The 17,615-nt window shown below is 41.2% G+C and overlaps 3 protein-coding genes across 6 annotated transcripts; 2 read left to right on the plus strand and 1 right to left on the minus strand.

Moving 5' to 3' along the window:
- The first annotated feature begins 219 nt into the window (after positions 1-219).
- LOC146385427 (uncharacterized) lies at positions 220-7,925 on the plus strand. Its single transcript, XM_084929936.1, has 7 exons — positions 220-372; positions 2,615-2,775; positions 4,648-4,814; positions 4,941-6,073; positions 6,417-6,556; positions 7,575-7,740; positions 7,827-7,925. The coding sequence occupies exons 1-7, from the start codon at positions 220-222 to the stop codon at positions 7,923-7,925; spliced, it is 2,019 nt and encodes a 672-aa protein (XP_084786062.1).
- LOC146385428 (TRIO and F-actin-binding protein-like) lies at positions 6,428-15,534 on the plus strand. Of its 4 annotated transcripts, XM_084931114.1 has the most exons (14): positions 6,428-6,556; positions 7,575-7,740; positions 7,827-7,907; positions 8,715-8,747; positions 8,981-9,049; positions 9,220-9,309; positions 9,549-9,643; positions 10,736-11,375; positions 11,524-11,758; positions 12,628-12,739; positions 12,866-13,025; positions 13,212-13,325; positions 15,103-15,189; positions 15,297-15,534. In XM_084931114.1, exons 4-14 carry the CDS (start codon positions 8,721-8,723, stop codon positions 15,441-15,443), a joined length of 1,776 nt encoding a protein of 591 aa, XP_084787240.1. In that variant the 5' UTR covers positions 6,428-6,556; positions 7,575-7,740; positions 7,827-7,907; positions 8,715-8,720; the 3' UTR covers positions 15,444-15,534. The 4 variants fall into 4 exon arrangements, with proteins under 4 accessions (XP_084787240.1, XP_084787237.1, XP_084787238.1 ...); XM_084931111.1 differs by lacking the exons at positions 6,428-6,556; positions 7,575-7,740; positions 7,827-7,907 and adding an exon at positions 7,947-8,392 and having other exon boundaries at positions 8,699-8,747; XM_084931112.1 differs by lacking the exons at positions 6,428-6,556; positions 7,575-7,740; positions 7,827-7,907 and adding an exon at positions 7,947-8,392 and having other exon boundaries at positions 8,699-8,747; positions 11,542-11,758.
- Positions 15,535-15,619: 85 nt separating this feature from the next.
- smdt1b (single-pass membrane protein with aspartate-rich tail 1b) lies at positions 15,620-17,296 on the minus strand. Its single transcript, XM_084931117.1, has 3 exons — positions 17,098-17,296; positions 16,047-16,206; positions 15,620-15,868 (listed from the first exon to the last, which is right to left on the minus strand). The coding sequence occupies exons 1-2, from the start codon at positions 17,257-17,259 to the stop codon at positions 16,069-16,071; spliced, it is 300 nt and encodes a 99-aa protein (XP_084787243.1). The 5' UTR covers positions 17,260-17,296; the 3' UTR covers positions 15,620-15,868; positions 16,047-16,068.
- Positions 17,297-17,615: the final 319 nt, after the last annotated feature.

Genomic DNA, 17,615 nt, shown 5'->3' on the forward strand with positions numbered 1-17,615 from the left:
GAATTAACCTTTAATCTCCTAAAGTCTGCTTAATTAGTATAATAAGTATTCAATTGTTTTGATTGTGTTTATGCTAATGAACTCCCACCAAGATCCCACCAAGAGCCTCCTGGGAAATAACAGCACTCCAGGTCCAATGAAACCAGTCAATCAAATGGAGTTAGAGCAGTAATGTGTCTGGAAATGTGCACCCTAAGCTTCAGAGGACAGGACAGGACCATGTCGCCCCCTGCTGAAGACTGTTACTGTTGCCAGTTCCAGCCCAACACCTTTGACCCCTCCCGCTGTAGCTCCTGCCTGCGGCCAGATCACATGCACGTCAGCGGCGCTCCTGCAGCAGATGCTGCACAACAGGATACTCTGCAGGAGCTGGTATGTAGCTACATCAGCTACTGTGCTTTCTGTGTAGCCACCTGGGTATGTACAAAGTCTTTAAATTAAAGATAAAGCATCGTTCAGCTGATCATATAACTGATCACAAGGCCACTTACAAGTTTTTAAACCTAGAAGAGGGATTTGAGCATTTCCCAGGTCTTTTTGACCAGATCCCAAAAAACCAAATGTGGAGCAAGGGTCATGTTTGTGTTGCTAAAGGTACTAAAGAATGAAAACTAAAGGTTTTTATGGTCTCACAGAATACCCTTTATTACAGTGACCTAAAACTTGTAAGTCTTACTTTAGCTACTATCTGTCTGGTAATCCTCTGCTTCATTAAGGATGCATACGTATATTGCCAGAGGTTTCTTCTTGTCAAAAGGGAGTTTTTCTTTTCCACTGTTGCCAAGAACTTGCTCAAAGGGGGTCGTTTGATTGTTGGGGTTTTCTCTGTGTTTTTCTAGAGTCTTTAATTTAATTTGATTTCATTTGATTTGGCACCATATAAATAAAATTGAATAAAATTGAAATTGCTTTGACTTGAACAGATGGTCAGGATCTCTGTGCTAAGCAGAGTCAAAGGTTGGAGGCAGATCGTTTGTTATGGTGAAGCAGCCAAAGAAAGAATTTTGATAAAACTTTGAACAATTTATTCACAAATTTGAAAATGATGAAGCTATGAATTCTTATATCCAAAAGGTAAAAGGTCAAGTTTGGATTAACACGGATGTAAAGAAGAACTTTCTGATTAGCACAGATATACTGCCTTACCCTTATGGTCTCTGACTGGAAGCCCTCATTGAGGTGATGAAAATTGTAGATCCATTCTTTTGTGATTTATTCAGTTCAACAGCTCAAAAACAATTCACAAGCGCAACATAATTTTGGTTTGTTTCCTAGGTGACCAGCCCATATTTATAATTCATACGATGGGTGCAAAACAGGGTCAACATTGCACAGTTCTATATATTTGTGTACCAAAGGTTCAGGTTGGCTGCAAAACTACCCAGATGCTCAGATTCTTTGCTTATACGACAGTTTTATAAACATTTAAAATAAAATAAAATGACAACTTACAAGAATGATGTCAGCCTATAATACAATTACCAAGTGATAAAATTGTGGAGGTGGGAGAAGGATGGTGGCATTTGATTCTGTATCATTAATTAATGAAAGCTCATTACCATCCTTAGGGAATAGGTTGTAATCTGATACGCCCATATTACACATGCAGGCACATATCCTCGTGCAACACCGGCCCACTTAACTTATTATTCAGAGCAATGTCATTGTGAAACTTATGTTAGTCAACATCATGACTCTAATGTAGATTTTATTTTCAAGTGAAAACAGAGAAAAACTGATGCATTTTATTTAGTCCTGCATCCAGGAAGCATCAGGAGCTAAAATGAGAAGAACAAGTTTTGTGTTAATGAGAAGCTGACCTGAAGGAGAGATCAAGATAATGATAAGAAAGACAGTAAGTGGGCAGTTCTGGTGATGCAAAAGCACTGGAGCAATGAAATAATGATGAGCATGACCAGAGACTAGCTTGAGTTACGTCCTGTGCAGGCTAGATGTGTTGGCTTAGCTGGAACGACTGGAGAAGCAAAGACAGAAGTGGCTACACAGCTTTGACAGCAGATTTGCCTGAAGGTCAGTGATCAGTGACAGTAAGTGGAATTTGTGTTAATGCTCAGACTCAGGAAGTTAGTTTGTTTTTTACTTTTGTATAAAAATTCAGTTTGTTTTGCTGTGACTTGTTTGATTTTTAAAGTGAGTAGACACATGCCATCACATAGTTGCTGTATGAAGCTTTTAGTGGGTCATAATTAGATATAAGCATTGGCTGGTTTATTGTAAATCCAAATAACTGAGAAACCTGCACTTTTAGGAGGTTAAATATTTTTTAAGAATTGCAGAATAAGTCAAATTAGACAAGGCTGCAGTCGCTATGCCAAACGGACAATTTTGGTTCCCATAAATTTGTTGAATTCTGTCGTTTTTTTGGTTTTAAATTGGTTGAATTATCCAAGTTAGGACTGCTAAACATGTTATTACTGAACTGTTTAAAAAAAAAAAAAAGCAGACATTGTTTCGACACTTTTAGTTTGAGTTTAAATAGTTTTCAAAAATAGAGACAAAACATTCTGATTGACAGCATTTTTCTTAGTTTAAATGTCTAATTGTCACTATTAATCCAAATGCTTAAGATATGTTTCTGCTCCACACAAACCAGGATACAGATGATGATGATGACGACACATGTGCCCTGTCTGAGGTGACCACAAGTGCCAGTAGTGATGATGTCAGAGGCGGTTGGACCTACGAGTGGAGTCTAGAGCACAGTCTGAGTCCTGAGTGGGAACTTAATATCTGTGATACTGACATACAATCCAGGTGAGTGTATCCAGTGTCCCGTTTTTAAGAAACCACTTTTTACCAAGAACCTGCCTGTACTATATACACTGAGTTAGTGAACGAGTATCACTGACTGGCCAGCTCAATAACATCCATTAGCTCAATCATCAGTTGTGATCATAAATTTACGTACACTCATCATGGGTGTGAATGTCATGGTAATTCTGGGGTTTTAATAATGTGAACTGTAATGTCCACTGTGTAGATTTTTAAAAACAAGAGCTGGGTGCACAAGTTTTAATGTCCAAAGTATACCCTCATTAATATTTGGTTAAATGTCCCTTAAAAAGTTGCACCTCAACCAAACTGTTTTGGTCGTTTCTGGCATAATTCTGGATACATATTTGATCACTTTTTATGGCAGTATTGGTAGAGTTCATTTACATTACATTCCTTACACAACTGTGGCTTCAGTCCTCAATAGGGTTGATGTCGGGGCTTTGAGACGACCATTCAAAACGCTTAATGTTAAGCGTGCTTTATCCATTCCTAACCCGTTTTGATGTGTGTTTGGGGTCATTGTCATGTTGGAACACCCAATTGCATCCCAGGATCAAGCCTCAAGACGTCGATGTGAGATGAAGTTGATGAATTTGGAGGAAGAATTTGGTCCTCCTTTTTTTTATTCACCATTTTTGTACAACGTCCCAGTACCACTGGCAGCAAACCACAAACCTCACTTGATCCCTAGCTTCCAGAGTCTAAAGTGCCGATAGTTAAAAAAAAACATTTATAGTTCTTGATATTTTAAATGTTCTTGCTTTGGTGAGCTCTAAACTTTTGAGGAAAAGGTTTAGACTAAGTGGGGCATTAAGGAGGAAGAGGACCTGATTGACTGCTGATGGCGCTGGATGTTGTAGTGCCACAATAATGATAACTGATCTGCTTATTGATAGTGCAGACACAGTGAGCTTCCCTATCTGGAAATTCAGCATAGAAACGGGTGCATAATTATCAACATAAAATGTAATAATTACATCAGTGTTTTATACACTTCATCTGTGTGGACATAGATCTGCTCTCATCATATTTCCATAATAACTACCGTAGCACTCAGGGCTTCTGTTCAAATCACTGAATATGCACTGTTCTCTCACAGTGTAGTGATCTCAGAGAGTCTCTGACTATAACTCAGGCTCTATATTCGGTACACTGAGTCTTTTCCTCTTATCACAGCTGCAGCAGCACCGGTGAGTCTCTAAACACTCCTCTAGCATTTTATATTTATTTGAAAAGTCTGTTGAAACTTGAATATAGTCATAAGAATACATCTGCTTTTATAAATGGCATACTAAGAAGGAGTAATGATATATAAATGAGGAATTAAGTACATGATAACACCTAACTAATACATTAATAATGCCAATAATTAAGTTGATTAAGCTAATAATTAAATTAATCTGTAACTTAATTGACGTATGAAAAAAATCAATGCTGTTTATAGAAATATATATTTTATATATAACCTACAGATGGTTCTAATCCATAAAATGAATACGTGATCAGTCTTAATCCTTCAGCCCTGCAAGCCCGACCCACAAAATTCTTGTACGTAAAATTAAATACCATGTGAGCAGGGGCTGTTTTGATGGTTTCCTCTGCTGAGCATAATTAAGTTCTGAGTTCCTCTGAAAGTTCCTGTATGGAAAAAGAAGATTAACATTATTTTCCTTCTTTGTTTAATGCCAAGAATTTAATGAAAGACAAAGCTGATGGAAATCTTAGACTGACAGCACAGCGGATGTGTAAAGATGTTCTTGAAGCGCTTCTTCACTAACTTGAGCAAACACTTTAGATGCATTCAAATAACAATTTATTGCCCATCGACTGATTGTCTTCTACCTCTCCCAGCTCTCCAAATCAGTTGGATTCTTCAGAGAGGGGCCGATCCCCCAGCTTGGAGCTGTACTGTGTGGCTCAAAGAGAAATGACACGACTGGACTCCTCTCCCCCACAAGGCACTGAAAGCTCCTGGATGGATGAGAGGAGAGGGAGAAACAGGTCCCGCCAGGCGTCAGGTCAGTCACAGACATGCATCCCAGTTAGAACTAAACTCCATCATGAGCATTTTACAGAAAGATAATCCTCTCTGATAAGCTATTTACATTATTAAGGCAATGATCACAGATTTGTTTGATTTTCAGAGTCCTGGGGAGATAGGGGACAAGAGAGTGGTTACTTCTCTCCCGACAGAAGAGGTGATGGTGAGCAGCAGATTGAGGAGGCCAAAAAATGTCAGTTTCGTTACTATGAGCGGGGCCATCCCCTTCCAAGCAACTATGTTCCCGAGCCCAAGGCCTGTGTCCCTTACAGGAACGTCAACCTGGGAGTGCCTTCCCAGCGAAGAAATCATGAGACATATATGCAGGAAACTTGGAGAAGTGAATCCCCGCAGAGATACACATACCACTCAAACTTTAGACGAGGAGATTCCCCGACAAATTCTCCGACACGTCACAGCTCTATGAGTCCAGAACGCTACAAGCTCACCGAATCGCCTGTGGGAGCTCAGAGAGGGAGCTCCCTCTGTAGGAGTCAGACTCGGTCTCATACTTCATCTCACAGCTCTCCACAGCTTCCATCATATGGTCCTTCTTGCCATACATCAGGCTGGTCGAGTCCATCCTGTCGAAAGTTGTCCAATGCCTCTCGCACCGTGTCTCCCTCCAGGGCCACACCATCTCACAGGCGTGCAGGCTCTTTGCTCTCACAGAATGGTGAATATGATGCTAAAAAGGGATATAGTCGAGAGTCAGGGAGTCCATCACAAGCTTCAAACAGGCACAGTTTAGACTCTGAGAAGCTGTACAGAAATCTCGAGTCTATCTCCCGTCGCGGCTCGTCGGCTCTTCAGCAAAATTCATATGAGCTATCCCAACCATCCCCACGAATCAGAACAGCTGTCAACAGCTCGACCAACACTCGAACTCGGAACAGTCGTGACGTTTCACCATCCAGGAACGGATACGGCACCAGCCACTCCCCACAAAGAGAACCCTGCTCCAGAGACAGCAGGCTGAGTCCACAAAACTCATGGCAGGGGTCTGCACACTCTTTACTCAGCATCCCGGCCTCACCTGGATCCTCGTCATCGAGGCGGGGCACAGTCTCTCAAGTCTTTGGTGGATCACTGTCACAAGCTACAATTACAGGAACAGATGAAGCCGATAAAGGAAAAAACAAAGTCATAGGTGACCGAAGCAGGAGCGCCATTAGACGAGGCATGGACACCCTGCTGATCTCTGAACCCAAAAAGGCTGCAGTAGATGCTGAGGAGGTAAATAAGTCGTGTGAGCAGGAATTTGGCTGATTGTCAACCTTGAGTTGTTAGCCAATAAACACACTGTGAATAATGCTCCTTTCTGGCACTTAGAATGACTAAACTTAAGAAGAAAGACTTAATCTTTAATTCACAACTAGCAACTGGCACAATAAACTCATTAGGAAGTGTTTAAAGTGGTAAAGTAAATATTCCATTATGCCATATAAATGAAATGAATGCAGATTTAAGGCACTCCTGCAATTGCTTCAGTTTTTAGAATTATCTATTTGTTTAACAAACACCATATAAAAATCAGTCTTGCCACATGCTAACATGCTAAATCTTTTCTAAATCTAAGGTGGGGATGACCATAGATGATTACATAGTGCTGGCTGATATTCCCAAGATCCAAGTGGAGTCAGAAGAAGAGTTTCCAGGGCTAAGGTTGAGGAACCAGAGTCCCAGTCCATGCAGGGACCAGAGACTCAGGACATACAGGTTGGTGATGTGGCATTGTCTCACTGCTGGTCTTGAGCACTTGTATCTGTTTAAACACCTAACTGGGCCTTACCTAAATGCCAACCGAAATGTGGTTGGACACAGAAATATTCAGCTCATCCAAGACTGATAGAGGTTCTGAGATGCACACGCTAGCCAAAATAGGCTTTAGCAGTTATAGTTGAAGTTTTCTTACCACATTTTAAACCTTATAAATCTTCAGTTGTAATGTTGCAGGAACCAAAATCAACATTAACAGCACTTCATATTGCCTTTCACTACTTAACTGCTACCAAAAGAAACTAGTGGATAAAAGTCTTTTGTAGTCAGTGACTGCCTGAATTATCTCTTCTGAGATGCTCTGGTAGGTCTTCAGGGCAGCCACCTGCTGGCTGTTATTTGCTTTCTCTGCCTTCAGTTTTTGGCTTCAGTTAAAAAAAATAAAAATTAAAAGGCATGCTCTGTTAGGTTGAGATCAGCTGACTCACTTGGCCATTGAATCTTTGCCTTGAGAAACTGAGATGTTTGTGCAGTATGTTTTGGGTCGTTATCCATTTGCACCGTGAAGTTGTCCAATCAATTTTTCGGCATTTGGTGGAACCTGACCACAGAGTAAAGCCCTGTAAATGCTCAATTCATCCTGCTGCTTCTATGAGCAGTCACATCACCAGTAAACACCAGTGACCTTATTCCATTGCACTCTCTGATAATTGTATAAAAATGGCTGTAATCCATAAACAGTTAGTGCAATACTTTGGTTCAGTTGCTTCACTTAGTGTTTAAAGTCTGGACTTGTGCACTACAATCTGCTGTGATCTGTGCATCACTCCTTCACTAGCTGGAAAATTAGTGGGCAGAAAACTCTGTGAAGATATGTATTTATCTGATGTGGTAACTGATAGCATTAATTTATGGCCTGAGAAAATAAACATGCTCTTGAACCTTTTGCAGAGGTCTGCAAAAGTTCACTTTCAAAACATATTTCCTCTTTTCATTTCCTCTACACATTAACTTTAAGGTATCAAGACGAAATAGACAGATCGAGCCAGTTCTACAGTTCAAGGCTGGAGTCAGATGAGAGGGGGAGAGGCAGAGAGAGAGGGAGAGACAGACGGGAGAAATGTCGAGACTCTGAGAACGGACGATCGTCTCGGAGACGATCGGCAGCATCTCTTCATACACAGGTAAGATGCAGTCACTGCAGGCATGTTTATCACAAACGGCTGTGTTTAAAAAGGCAAGAACGTCCTGTCTGTTTAATCCATCAAAGACCTCAGATAGCCAGAGTGGAAAACACAGATCCTCCAAGGTGAATGAGCGACCGGCTCCTCCTGAACGCCTGCAGACACAGGTGAGCACTGTCTCATGACTTCCTGCGTCTGTATATATCACACGAGCATTTGGAGGAAAATAGGTCATTCATGTATTTCAGCCCCTCGCAGAGACACACACTCACAAGCAGAAGTCATTACCTAGCACTCTGTGTTTTAGGGCAGCATGTTCATTCGATTTATCATCTTTATTAATAGGTTCCAGGATGGTTTCAGTTAACTGTTTCCTGTATTTGCAGTGTTGTGCTGTCATGACTAAAACAGCTGAGTCACTGTACACTGATGGATGACCACGAAATGAAACGTTCAACAATGTTTCTGTTTCACTGTTGAAAACTTTTTTTTAGTAGTTCACACAGCATCTCCATATGTAGGCACCTCTGTATGTGTGAAACTTTTATGACATCCTCTTTACATATCACATCGGGCACTTCTTCCAACCTAATTCCTCTATTTCTCCTCCTCTTCATATTACGATGACAACGGATCACATTCGTCATACACGGTGAGTATTTTTCAGTTGGTACTATCGTTCTAATAATGTACCGTTGGTTCCCCTTTCCCTTCCTTTCTCCCTCTGACAGTTTGATGGTTCACAGAAACTACACATCTTCCTCTTTGAATGTTCCTGTTCAGTTGTATTTTTCTCTATCTGCACCTCGCCACATGCGTCGATCTGTATTAGTTATCTCAAGAGTGCAGTCGTCTGTTTCCGACAGTTTCCGCTTCCTCTAGTTTCACAATGAAGTGTGAGAGATAAACCACAAAAAGAGCTCTTTCATTCTGTTTGCTCGTATCGCTTTAATTGCAGATGTTGTTTCTCAAAGGGGTGGATGTCCAGACTGGATGAACATGGCAAGGTAAAGGTATTCTTTTGAAAATCTTATTATATTTAACTAAGATGCTAATTCTAGCTGTAACCACATCCTCATAAAACCTGCCAGACAGGCTCAAAACACCACCAACGTGACTCATCATCGTGAAACATCTTGAAAAGACTCTACATACTGTAGAAATGAATGCCAATGAATGGGTTTGATGGTCATGGCACCAGTTAGTTCATCGTTGTCCATATTTACTGTGCTTTCCGCAGTGGAAGAAACACTGGTTTGTTCTCGGTGACACCTCGCTGAGATACTACAGAGATTCAGAGGCAAAGGAGGTATGACATTAAAGCAGTTTCTGGTGTGCTGTTTTTGCACAATCGGGAAGACTTTATGAAATTTGTTTTTTGATACCAGTAGGTCAGTTTCCTGAAAAATGAATTGTTTGGGGGAGAACTGTGACCTTATTTGACTCAGCTAAAGTTATGCTGCTCTTGTCGTGCTGCAGTCAGATGACCTGGATGGAGAGATCGACCTGACGTCCTGCGTGAATGTGTCAGATTGTGATGTGGACAAGAACTACGGACTCCAAATACAAGTATGTATTTACAGCACTTTTGTTTTTTCTATATAAATAAAATTGAATTCAATTTGAATTATTAATGGTGTTGCTCAGTAGACGAAAACACTGTCAAATAATAACACCTCCACCCCCCCCAACTCCCAGTTTCACAGCCAGACAAATAGATGTTTGGCTGCTTCCTGTTTAATGCGCCGCGTGTATGTGTGTGTGTGTGTATGTGCGTGCGTGCGGTTGTGTCTTTTGATCTGCCCCAGACAAAAGGAGCAGTGTTCACTCTCTCTGCTGTGACATCCAGAATTCGGAAAAATTGGTTGAAGTTACTGAAGCAGGCGATCCAGAACAACACACAGTGAGTCTGGCACTATGGTGGGAGACAGTGAAACAGGAAGTGTTCAGATCCTTTACTTGGGACTTAAGGAACACATGAGTGTAAACATATTGTAATAATATTCAGAAAATAAATAATATCTGCAAAATGTGCCCAAATTCTTAGTGCACATAGAATATGTGATCAGTGTGTGTTTGCTTTTACATATTACATTGTTTTATTACTATTATTAATGCATTAGGCTTAATGCAGCAGACTGTGACTGTTGTAGCTGCTGGAACTGGAATTCATTTCAAGAACCATATACACTATTTATTACATACATACACTATTTAGTCATTTCATTTAACTTAGAACCTGATGCGTGTAAAACAGTCTGGCTGGATTGTTTGTTGTACGTCATTTCCCTGATTTGTCTCTCTTCACTGAAACTGTCAAATAAAGGCGATTCTGGGTCGAGGTGGGTGCAAGCCGATGAGGCAGGTTACAGTCTGGACAGGTAGTTTGTCGCAGGGCTAACACGGAGAGGCAGACAACTATTCATGCTCACACTCACACGTACAGCCAATTTAGAATCACCAGTTAACTTAATGCGTGTCTCTGGATTGTGGGAGGAAGCTGGATTACCCACACGTGCACAAGAAGAACATGAAAATTCCTTACAAAAGGCCCAGCCAGCCAAAAGAAACCCTTCTTGCTGTGAGGCATCATTGCAAAAGTTCTTTCTACTTTCTTATTTTTATAGTTTTATATTATTATTTTTTTCATAGAATTAACTAGCCCTGTACCTGCGCCCTTCATAGACTTTGTGCATTTCATTACCAAAGCAGTATAAAAAGCTGGAATCAAGTTAAAGTAAATGATCTTAAATTAAATTAAAATTACTGGTATCTCTTAATCTTAAGTAGTGGCAGACAGAACAGAAACACCCTACATGGTGAATACGTGATGTTTATCATAGTGCTAAAATCCTCAGTCTCCAAAAACAAGATCTGAACATTTCTGTGGAGCACGGCTATGATTGGGTGGTCTGCCTGCAGCGGACCTTGTCTCTCTTATCTTTCTTTGAATGTGTAACTCTACTCTCCTGTATTTCCCTCATTCGGACCTCAGCCAATCAGACATCGGCAGCGAGAAAGAGAACCCCCTCTCCCGGAGACTGTCACCATGCCAACCCCCTGCTCAGTTCACCTGCAAGGATTCGGGCTATGAACCTGCCACTTGCACCTCCACCACTACAGCTGCAAACTCCTACCAGACCGAAATCCACCACCAAGCAGCAGACAGAGATCTGGGTGCGGACTTATCGCCAGCCAGTCAGAGAGAGGAAGGGGAGGGCTGGGACCGCGAGCAGGCAAAACGACTGGAGGAGAGGAACAAGTGGTTTGAGGAGGGGCTCCCCGTCAATGAGATGGGCAGCAGGTGGGAGTCCATGGAGCTGAAAAAGGGGAGTGTACCTGTGCCTGTTATTGAAACTATGGACTCTGAAGTTAACAGGAAGTGGGCAGAATTTGAGACAATGTCATTTCAGGACATGAGCTCACAGTCTCTCATAGGCACCCAGGCTTATCAGTCAAGCACCGCACAGGCATCTGCATCTCTACTTACTCCACAGAGAGATCACTCACCACCTCAAGAGGTCAACCAGTCTGTCACTGGGTCACAAACCGATACATCAAACATGAAGGAGGCTCCTCCATCCATAAATGGCGCCCAGATCACAATGAATACAGCTGAAGCACTGCAAAAAGAGGTAGGAGAGAACTTTCAATTAAAAAAAAGCGATGCACAGAGTCAGGGCAAGAAAATTATACTATTATCCAGCAGGGATCGGGATTTCAGTCTTTTTTTCCCCTCCTCCCTCTCTACCCCTACACATTTTCTATAAAACAATCTTCCAGGCTGTTTTTCTTCGAAAGCAGGTGGAGAGCATTAAGAGGGAGCGTGCGGCCATGGGTATAGAGGTGGAGAGTCCCTGTGGCACTGGGGCACCTTGTAGGGCCAGACTGGAGGCCATGGAAGTAGCACACAGGAAAGCACTGCAGGAGCTGCAGGAGAAGCATGCCAAGGAGATAAAAAAGCTAGAAGAGGAAAAAGACAGGATGCTACAGGAGGAGAGCCAAGCAGCTGCTAAAGGTGAGTCACGGAGTATCAACAGCAACAGCAGCTTCAGCTAAACATGAGGATTTGCTTTTTGCTCTCTGCAGGGTGCAGTATTTATTTTAACTAAAATAAATAATTATGAATCTTAGCCCTTGGTCCCTTACATGCATGTTACATAGTCATATCATTTATCAATATTTAATTCCTTCAGTCCTAAACCTCACAATAGTAGAGTAGATACTAGACTCCAATTTACTTTGAAAGTTAATCTTTTGAAAATAAAGATCTTGCTTTAGGTATGAGGGACCATTAATTTATGACCGTAAAGGCAGTATGCAACTATCCATCCACTGTCTTAGCCAGTTAATCCAGTGAGGGTGTTTTCTACGAATTCCCTCTTACGGCTCAGACTAAATCCTGGAAAAGATTAAAGTTGTGCACAAATCATTTCGGCCATTATTAGACCTACCGAGGATGACAGTGCGAAACGACCGCACCGAAATGACTCTTCTTTATTCGTCATCTAAGTGAAGAAATTGATTAATTCATTCTTTCATCTAAACTTTTTAGGGACCTGCACTAAAATGTATTTCATGCCAAAAAAGGCATTTATTGATTTGCAATTCAGTAAAATTAACATTTCTTGACTGATACATGACAGTCAAGAAATCATCAGCTCACACATATGAGAAACCTATTAATACCAAGTGTGTACACAAAAAAGGAACTGGTCTTGGAGTCATAGTGCAGCAAAACAGTGGTGCAAAAATAGAATATATGGTATTTACTGTATACAGTACTACCTACTGATGCTGCTGTCACCTGCAAGCCTACTTTTGGTGTTCTTGTTTTAAGGTTGTTTACCGAATGCATTAACTAGCTAACTAACTGTTCATCAAAAGCTATGGAGGCACTGAGAGCAGCTCACAGAGAGGAGCTGGAGAGACAAGTGGAGAAGGCCAGGAAGTCGTTCGCAGGAGTGGCACATGTGGATTCATCATGCCGAGGGCAGGCGTAAGTGTACCATAGCCCTCCTCACTGCAGGCTGAAGATGTTCTACACTTGACCACACGCCTGTTGTGATGCATTATAATTAAGACCTCACAAAAACCTCACAACTCGTTTGTTTGTGCATGCCAGGCTCCAGGTGGATGTCTTGCACTCTGAGTTAGATGTGCTGTCAGAGCGTTACTCTCAGAAGTGCCTGGAGCTGGACTGCGCTGAACACAGCAGTAAGAGCCGAGAGACAGAGCTCGGACGCAAGGAGAAGGAGCTGGAGCAGCTCAGAAGAGAGAACCAGGTTTCTGCACAGCCTTTGTTTGCAAATGAATTTGAATACAGAACAACATGATGTGTTAGAAAGTGAAACGATGACCTTCACATCCTCTTTATTTTATTCTTATACGTTTACATATTGGGGAAACATAATAAAGAAGCACATACATTGTAATACTTCTTATTTCTGAGCTACACATCTCTATTACAGGATCTCAAGGCCAAACTGGCAGAAGAGATCAGCCGTATGCGGTATTTCATCACAGGTCAGAGGTCGGATGTGGTCTCCCTTTGCAACACTGAGCGCGCTGCATCAGAATTAGAGGTATTGATTAGAGTTTCTTATATGAAAAGAGATAAGCTGAAAAATATATTTGCCCACGCTCAAACCAACTTTATTTATAGCTGTGTGGAAATATTAAAGGACAAATGTTGACGTTACTGTCATCACTGGGAACCTCACAACAGCATCTGATCTATGTCTGTGGGATTTTGAACCCACTCCATAAAAACAAATGGATCAAAGTGTTTTCTTTTGCCTTGTATCCTGATTTAATGACCCCCTGTGGCGGCTGTCACCTGTTTCTTGGCCTCATTTTTGTTGAGCATTCAGCTGCAGTACATATCGCCACCTACAGGCTGAAATAAAGTACATCATCATCCTGCGCATCTCTGGTGAATCAATCGACTCATGAATCTAAGCACATCTAGGATGCATTTGAATCATTTCTTTTCTTCAGGTTCCTGCCTGTCAAATGTTTTCCATTTTTATTACACTGTAAAGTGATAATTAAAATTCTGATGGAGATTCTTTATTATTTTCTACAAAATAATAAAGAACTGTTGATACATGGCAGGATGGATCCATGTTTTCATGTTGTTCACACCAAATTCTGACCCTTCCAACCAAATGCTGCAGAAACTCATCAGACCAGGCAACGTTTTTCAAATCTTCTTTTGTCTAGTTTTAGTGAGCCCAGGCTGCTGCTGCTGTAGCCCTTCTGCTTCAAGTTTCAATATATTGTGCTTTCAGACATACCTACATACCTTGGTTGTAATAAGTGGTTATTTCAGGTGACTTTGATTCCTATGATAGTAAATCAATCTAGCATCAACAAGGCATTTTTTCCCAGAGAAATGGCACTCACTCGCTGTCTGTAAATCCTAGAGAGGGCCGTGCGGGAAACTTCCAGTAGATCAACAGTTATTTAAAGATACTCAGAAAATGCCAACAACTATACAGTGTTAAAAATCAGTTATCTTCTCCATTCTGATTCTCAGTTTGAAATTCAGCAGATCATCTTGACCATGCCTACATACCTTAATGCATTGAGTTGCTGGCATTTGATTGACACGTCAGATATTTGTGCTAACAAGCAGTTGAACAGGTGTGCTTAGTAAAGTGACTGGTGAGCGCATTGAAATTTAAAGAACTGTGTAAACTCTGTTTTAAAAAATGACAATAGTCAAATGAATTAGATGAATATAGTAAGATAAGCTACTTTCAGCTGCTTCCTTATTTACAATGAGTCACCATAGCAGGCAGCTCTGCATTTTTGATCTGGTGGGTTTTTTCGCTCTTCTCCCCTCTGCTCCTCTTCCCTTTTCTGGGAGGCAGTGGGGAGGTAGAGCGTACAGCCCGATCCGGCGGGGAGGTGTGGGAAGCCAGATCGGGTGCCCCCCTTCCAGCTCTCCTCTCTGCTCTCTCCCATCTTGTCTTACTTCTATCACCTTTTCTATCCCTTTGAAAAGGTGAGGCTCCATAAATGTTAAAGAGGTAAGTATGATGTTTTAGTTGCATTGAATAGATAGAAGAAAATAAACTGTAGAAAACTAAACAGAAGAAAGAAGAGAAATAACAATTTAACATAAACATAAGCCAGTGGCCTCCTTGGATGAGGGTGTCTAGTGATAATGGCCGAAACACCCGATGAATCCAAGGTCCACTACTGACAATGTGTCCCAAACTGGTAACGTTTCTGGGCTGCCTTTTCTCGTTACAGCCATCCCTCAAGATTTTCTCCATTTAAAGCAATGCATTATCAGGGATTGTAACATCTAGTCCTTTTACTGAATAAGAGGTTGTGTTTAATGTCTTACAGACTCTACTCAGAGCAAAAGAAAATGAAGTTCAGTATCTTAAAAAAGAAATCAGTTGTCTACAGAATGAAGTGCAATCTCTTACAAAGGTATGTTTTATAGTCTAATCTCTTTTATCACACAGAAATAATACACATTAAAAATTTAGAACAATTAAATGGCCTAACTATGCTTACCATGTCTGTCCTTATTCCAGGAGAAAGAAGTCGCTTATGAGCGTTTTAAGGAGGCATATGTAGAGCTAAGTGACACAAGGGGGCGTGACCAGCTGGAGATGGGCTCACTCAATGAACACCTGAGACTGGCCAACGCTGCCCTTCAGGAGGGAGCAAGACAGACCTGACCTACGTGACCTACGAGGACACGCCTTAAAAAATGTACTTTGACAAAGAAAACCAGCCAATATTAAAAAAAAAAAAAAAAAAAAAAAAAAAGCAATATATGTTATCATGACCTGATAAGCCTAAAATGAGCCAGAATTAAAAAATTATGGGTGTTAAGATTAAATAACAACAAGTGTTTTCCACATAAGAGACTCTTTATTTATTAGTCACACACAAACATGCAAACAGGAGCGAGGCTAAAACTAGTAGTTGTGATAGCCTCGCATGATATGACATTTCTGATAAATTCTTGAAGGCAAAACAAGTTAAATATTAGAGAATAGGGAAAGGAAGAAGGTGGAGACAGAGGGATTTATTTGGAAGACAAAGTGCCCCATCTTCCTTGTGCCGACTGGTATGCTTTCAGTCAATATTGCAAAGCACCCTGTGGATGTAAATGAAAAAAACAGAACACAGTTGTCATCACTGAAAAAATGTCACAGATTACTTCCTTTGACATGCAGCTGACACACCCTTTACACAGTAGAAGACCGTGACTAAAGGTCCCAGCCTCAATGCTTAAAGATTGCATAAGGTGTGGCTAATAAGCACTTGAACTTTACCATTTACTTTTCCAGAGTTAGGTCAATCGTCGTCATCGTCGTCTTCAGGGACAAAGATGTCGTGCTCCTCCAGGAGGGCGGCAAAGTTCTTGCTGATCAGATTTCCCACATAAAGGAAAGGCACCACCACTAATGTCATGCGGATGAGACCAAATGGTGTCTGCAAAAATCAAACAATGAGAAAAGTTATGGTTAAACCAAGAGGATGCAAGAACTATTCAGATCACTAAACATAACTAGGTTTTCTGCAGGTGTTGTGGCACAGCTGGATTCAGGAGAGATTGGTTGTAACAGAGCTGACGTTTCACGAATTTCCAGGTAAAGAAAAAACTGAGGCCAAACTGGCAGGAGTGTTTCAGAATATCTGAAACATAAAATGCTTTCACTAAAAGCACAACTGATGTCACCAGGCCATTACATCCTTACACTGAAGCTCTATTCTGAGTCATGTTGACTTGGCTCCGTAAAGCATGGTCGATGGGTATCTCCATGTGAATACATGTATTTGAGTTAACAGCCCTCAGCCAGTCGTGAAGCAGATTCCAGCAGAGAATCATATACAAATGTCGAAGGCCCAAAAAGAGTGGACGACGTGTGTGTGGTTACAGAGCAGATCATTTTAGCCCTTGACCTCACGGCAGTTTCCGTCCATCGATCATTAAATATCAATTTCTCTTATTAACGTGTATTTGTGTTTTTATTGCGACCAACTGGACATGTCCTGCCCGAACATCGACGAGTTTAGGCTTCAAGTCTATAAATTACTCGCCAACATTAGCGGCTGTCCAGCGGACGTATTTTTTAACGACACAACACTGCATTTCCCCAAATAAAACGAGTCTTTGAATAATAAAAGGTCTTTAAATTTACTAGTGACTTATTTCCTTTAACAGCCTCTCCCTTTAACAAAACAAACGTTCATTTGCTGATTTAACAAGTCCGGTGCGTATCCTGTCTTTCTATTCGTCAAAGCTTCCGTCAAACCACCGCTGTCCCGCCCACTCGTAAACTCCGCTCGGCTACCTCTGTAAACTGAACGTTGGAAACTCACTTTTTCCGGCTTCGGTAGAATTGCTCCAGACGGCGTGGACACTGCGGTCCTGCTTTGAGTCGTCCTGGGTATATTTGAGGTCTTCAAGCCGGTATTACGGGTCATTATCCCCATATTTCTGGAGGAAAGTCGCAGCGGGAGCCGCAACATACTCGCCGCCATTTTTCCTGTATTTGTGACGGTAATGGGACGTTTCTAAGGGTTGGACCACATATGGGTGGGACTGGGATGCCTTGTATGGGCGTAGCTTGCGGTTTGACAGGTAAATGATGAGTAATTCCATCTTAATGTATTGTTATTATAGTTGAATGGTCTGCTACAGATAGATACATGTGGCCGTAAAATACACATAGCTGAAGTTAAGTCACTAAGGGCCTTTTAAACTTTATTTAAAATTTACGGAACTATTTACTATGTTCATATTTAACACAGTAAACCTTTGTACAAGCAACCAATTACAGTTATCAGCTTATTATAATATCAAGATTGAAACTGAAGAGAAATAACGTAAAATACTA

This window comes from Perissodus microlepis, chromosome 6, assembly GCF_051167445.1.
Source record: "Perissodus microlepis isolate ML-2025 ecotype Zambia chromosome 6, ASM5116744v1, whole genome shotgun sequence".
Taxonomy (NCBI): domain Eukaryota; kingdom Metazoa; phylum Chordata; class Actinopteri; order Cichliformes; family Cichlidae; genus Perissodus; species Perissodus microlepis.

Excerpts from the sequence above, each read along its gene's own strand:
- LOC146385428 (XM_084931111.1), top strand. The coding sequence starts at position 8,364 with ATGACAACGGATCACATTCGTCATACACG. Across the intron at positions 8,393-8,698 it reads GATCACATTCGTCATACACG|ATGTTGTTTCTCAAAGGGGT; the intron begins GTGAGTATTTTT and ends CTTTAATTGCAG. Across the intron at positions 9,050-9,219 it reads GAGATTCAGAGGCAAAGGAG|TCAGATGACCTGGATGGAGA; the intron begins GTATGACATTAA and ends GTCGTGCTGCAG.
- smdt1b (XM_084931117.1), bottom strand. The coding sequence starts at position 17,259 with ATGGCGGCGAGTATGTTGCGGCTCCCGCTGCGACTTTCCTCCAGAAAT. Across the intron at positions 16,207-17,097 it reads TTCTACCGAAGCCGGAAAAA|ACACCATTTGGTCTCATCCG; the intron begins GTGAGTTTCCAA and ends TGATTTTTGCAG.
- LOC146385427 (XM_084929936.1), top strand. The coding sequence starts at position 220 with ATGTCGCCCCCTGCTGAAGACTGTTACTGTTGCCAGTTCCAGCCCAAC. Across the intron at positions 2,776-4,647 it reads GATACTGACATACAATCCAG|CTCTCCAAATCAGTTGGATT; the intron begins GTGAGTGTATCC and ends TACCTCTCCCAG. Across the intron at positions 6,557-7,574 it reads CAGAGACTCAGGACATACAG|GTATCAAGACGAAATAGACA; the intron begins GTTGGTGATGTG and ends ATTAACTTTAAG.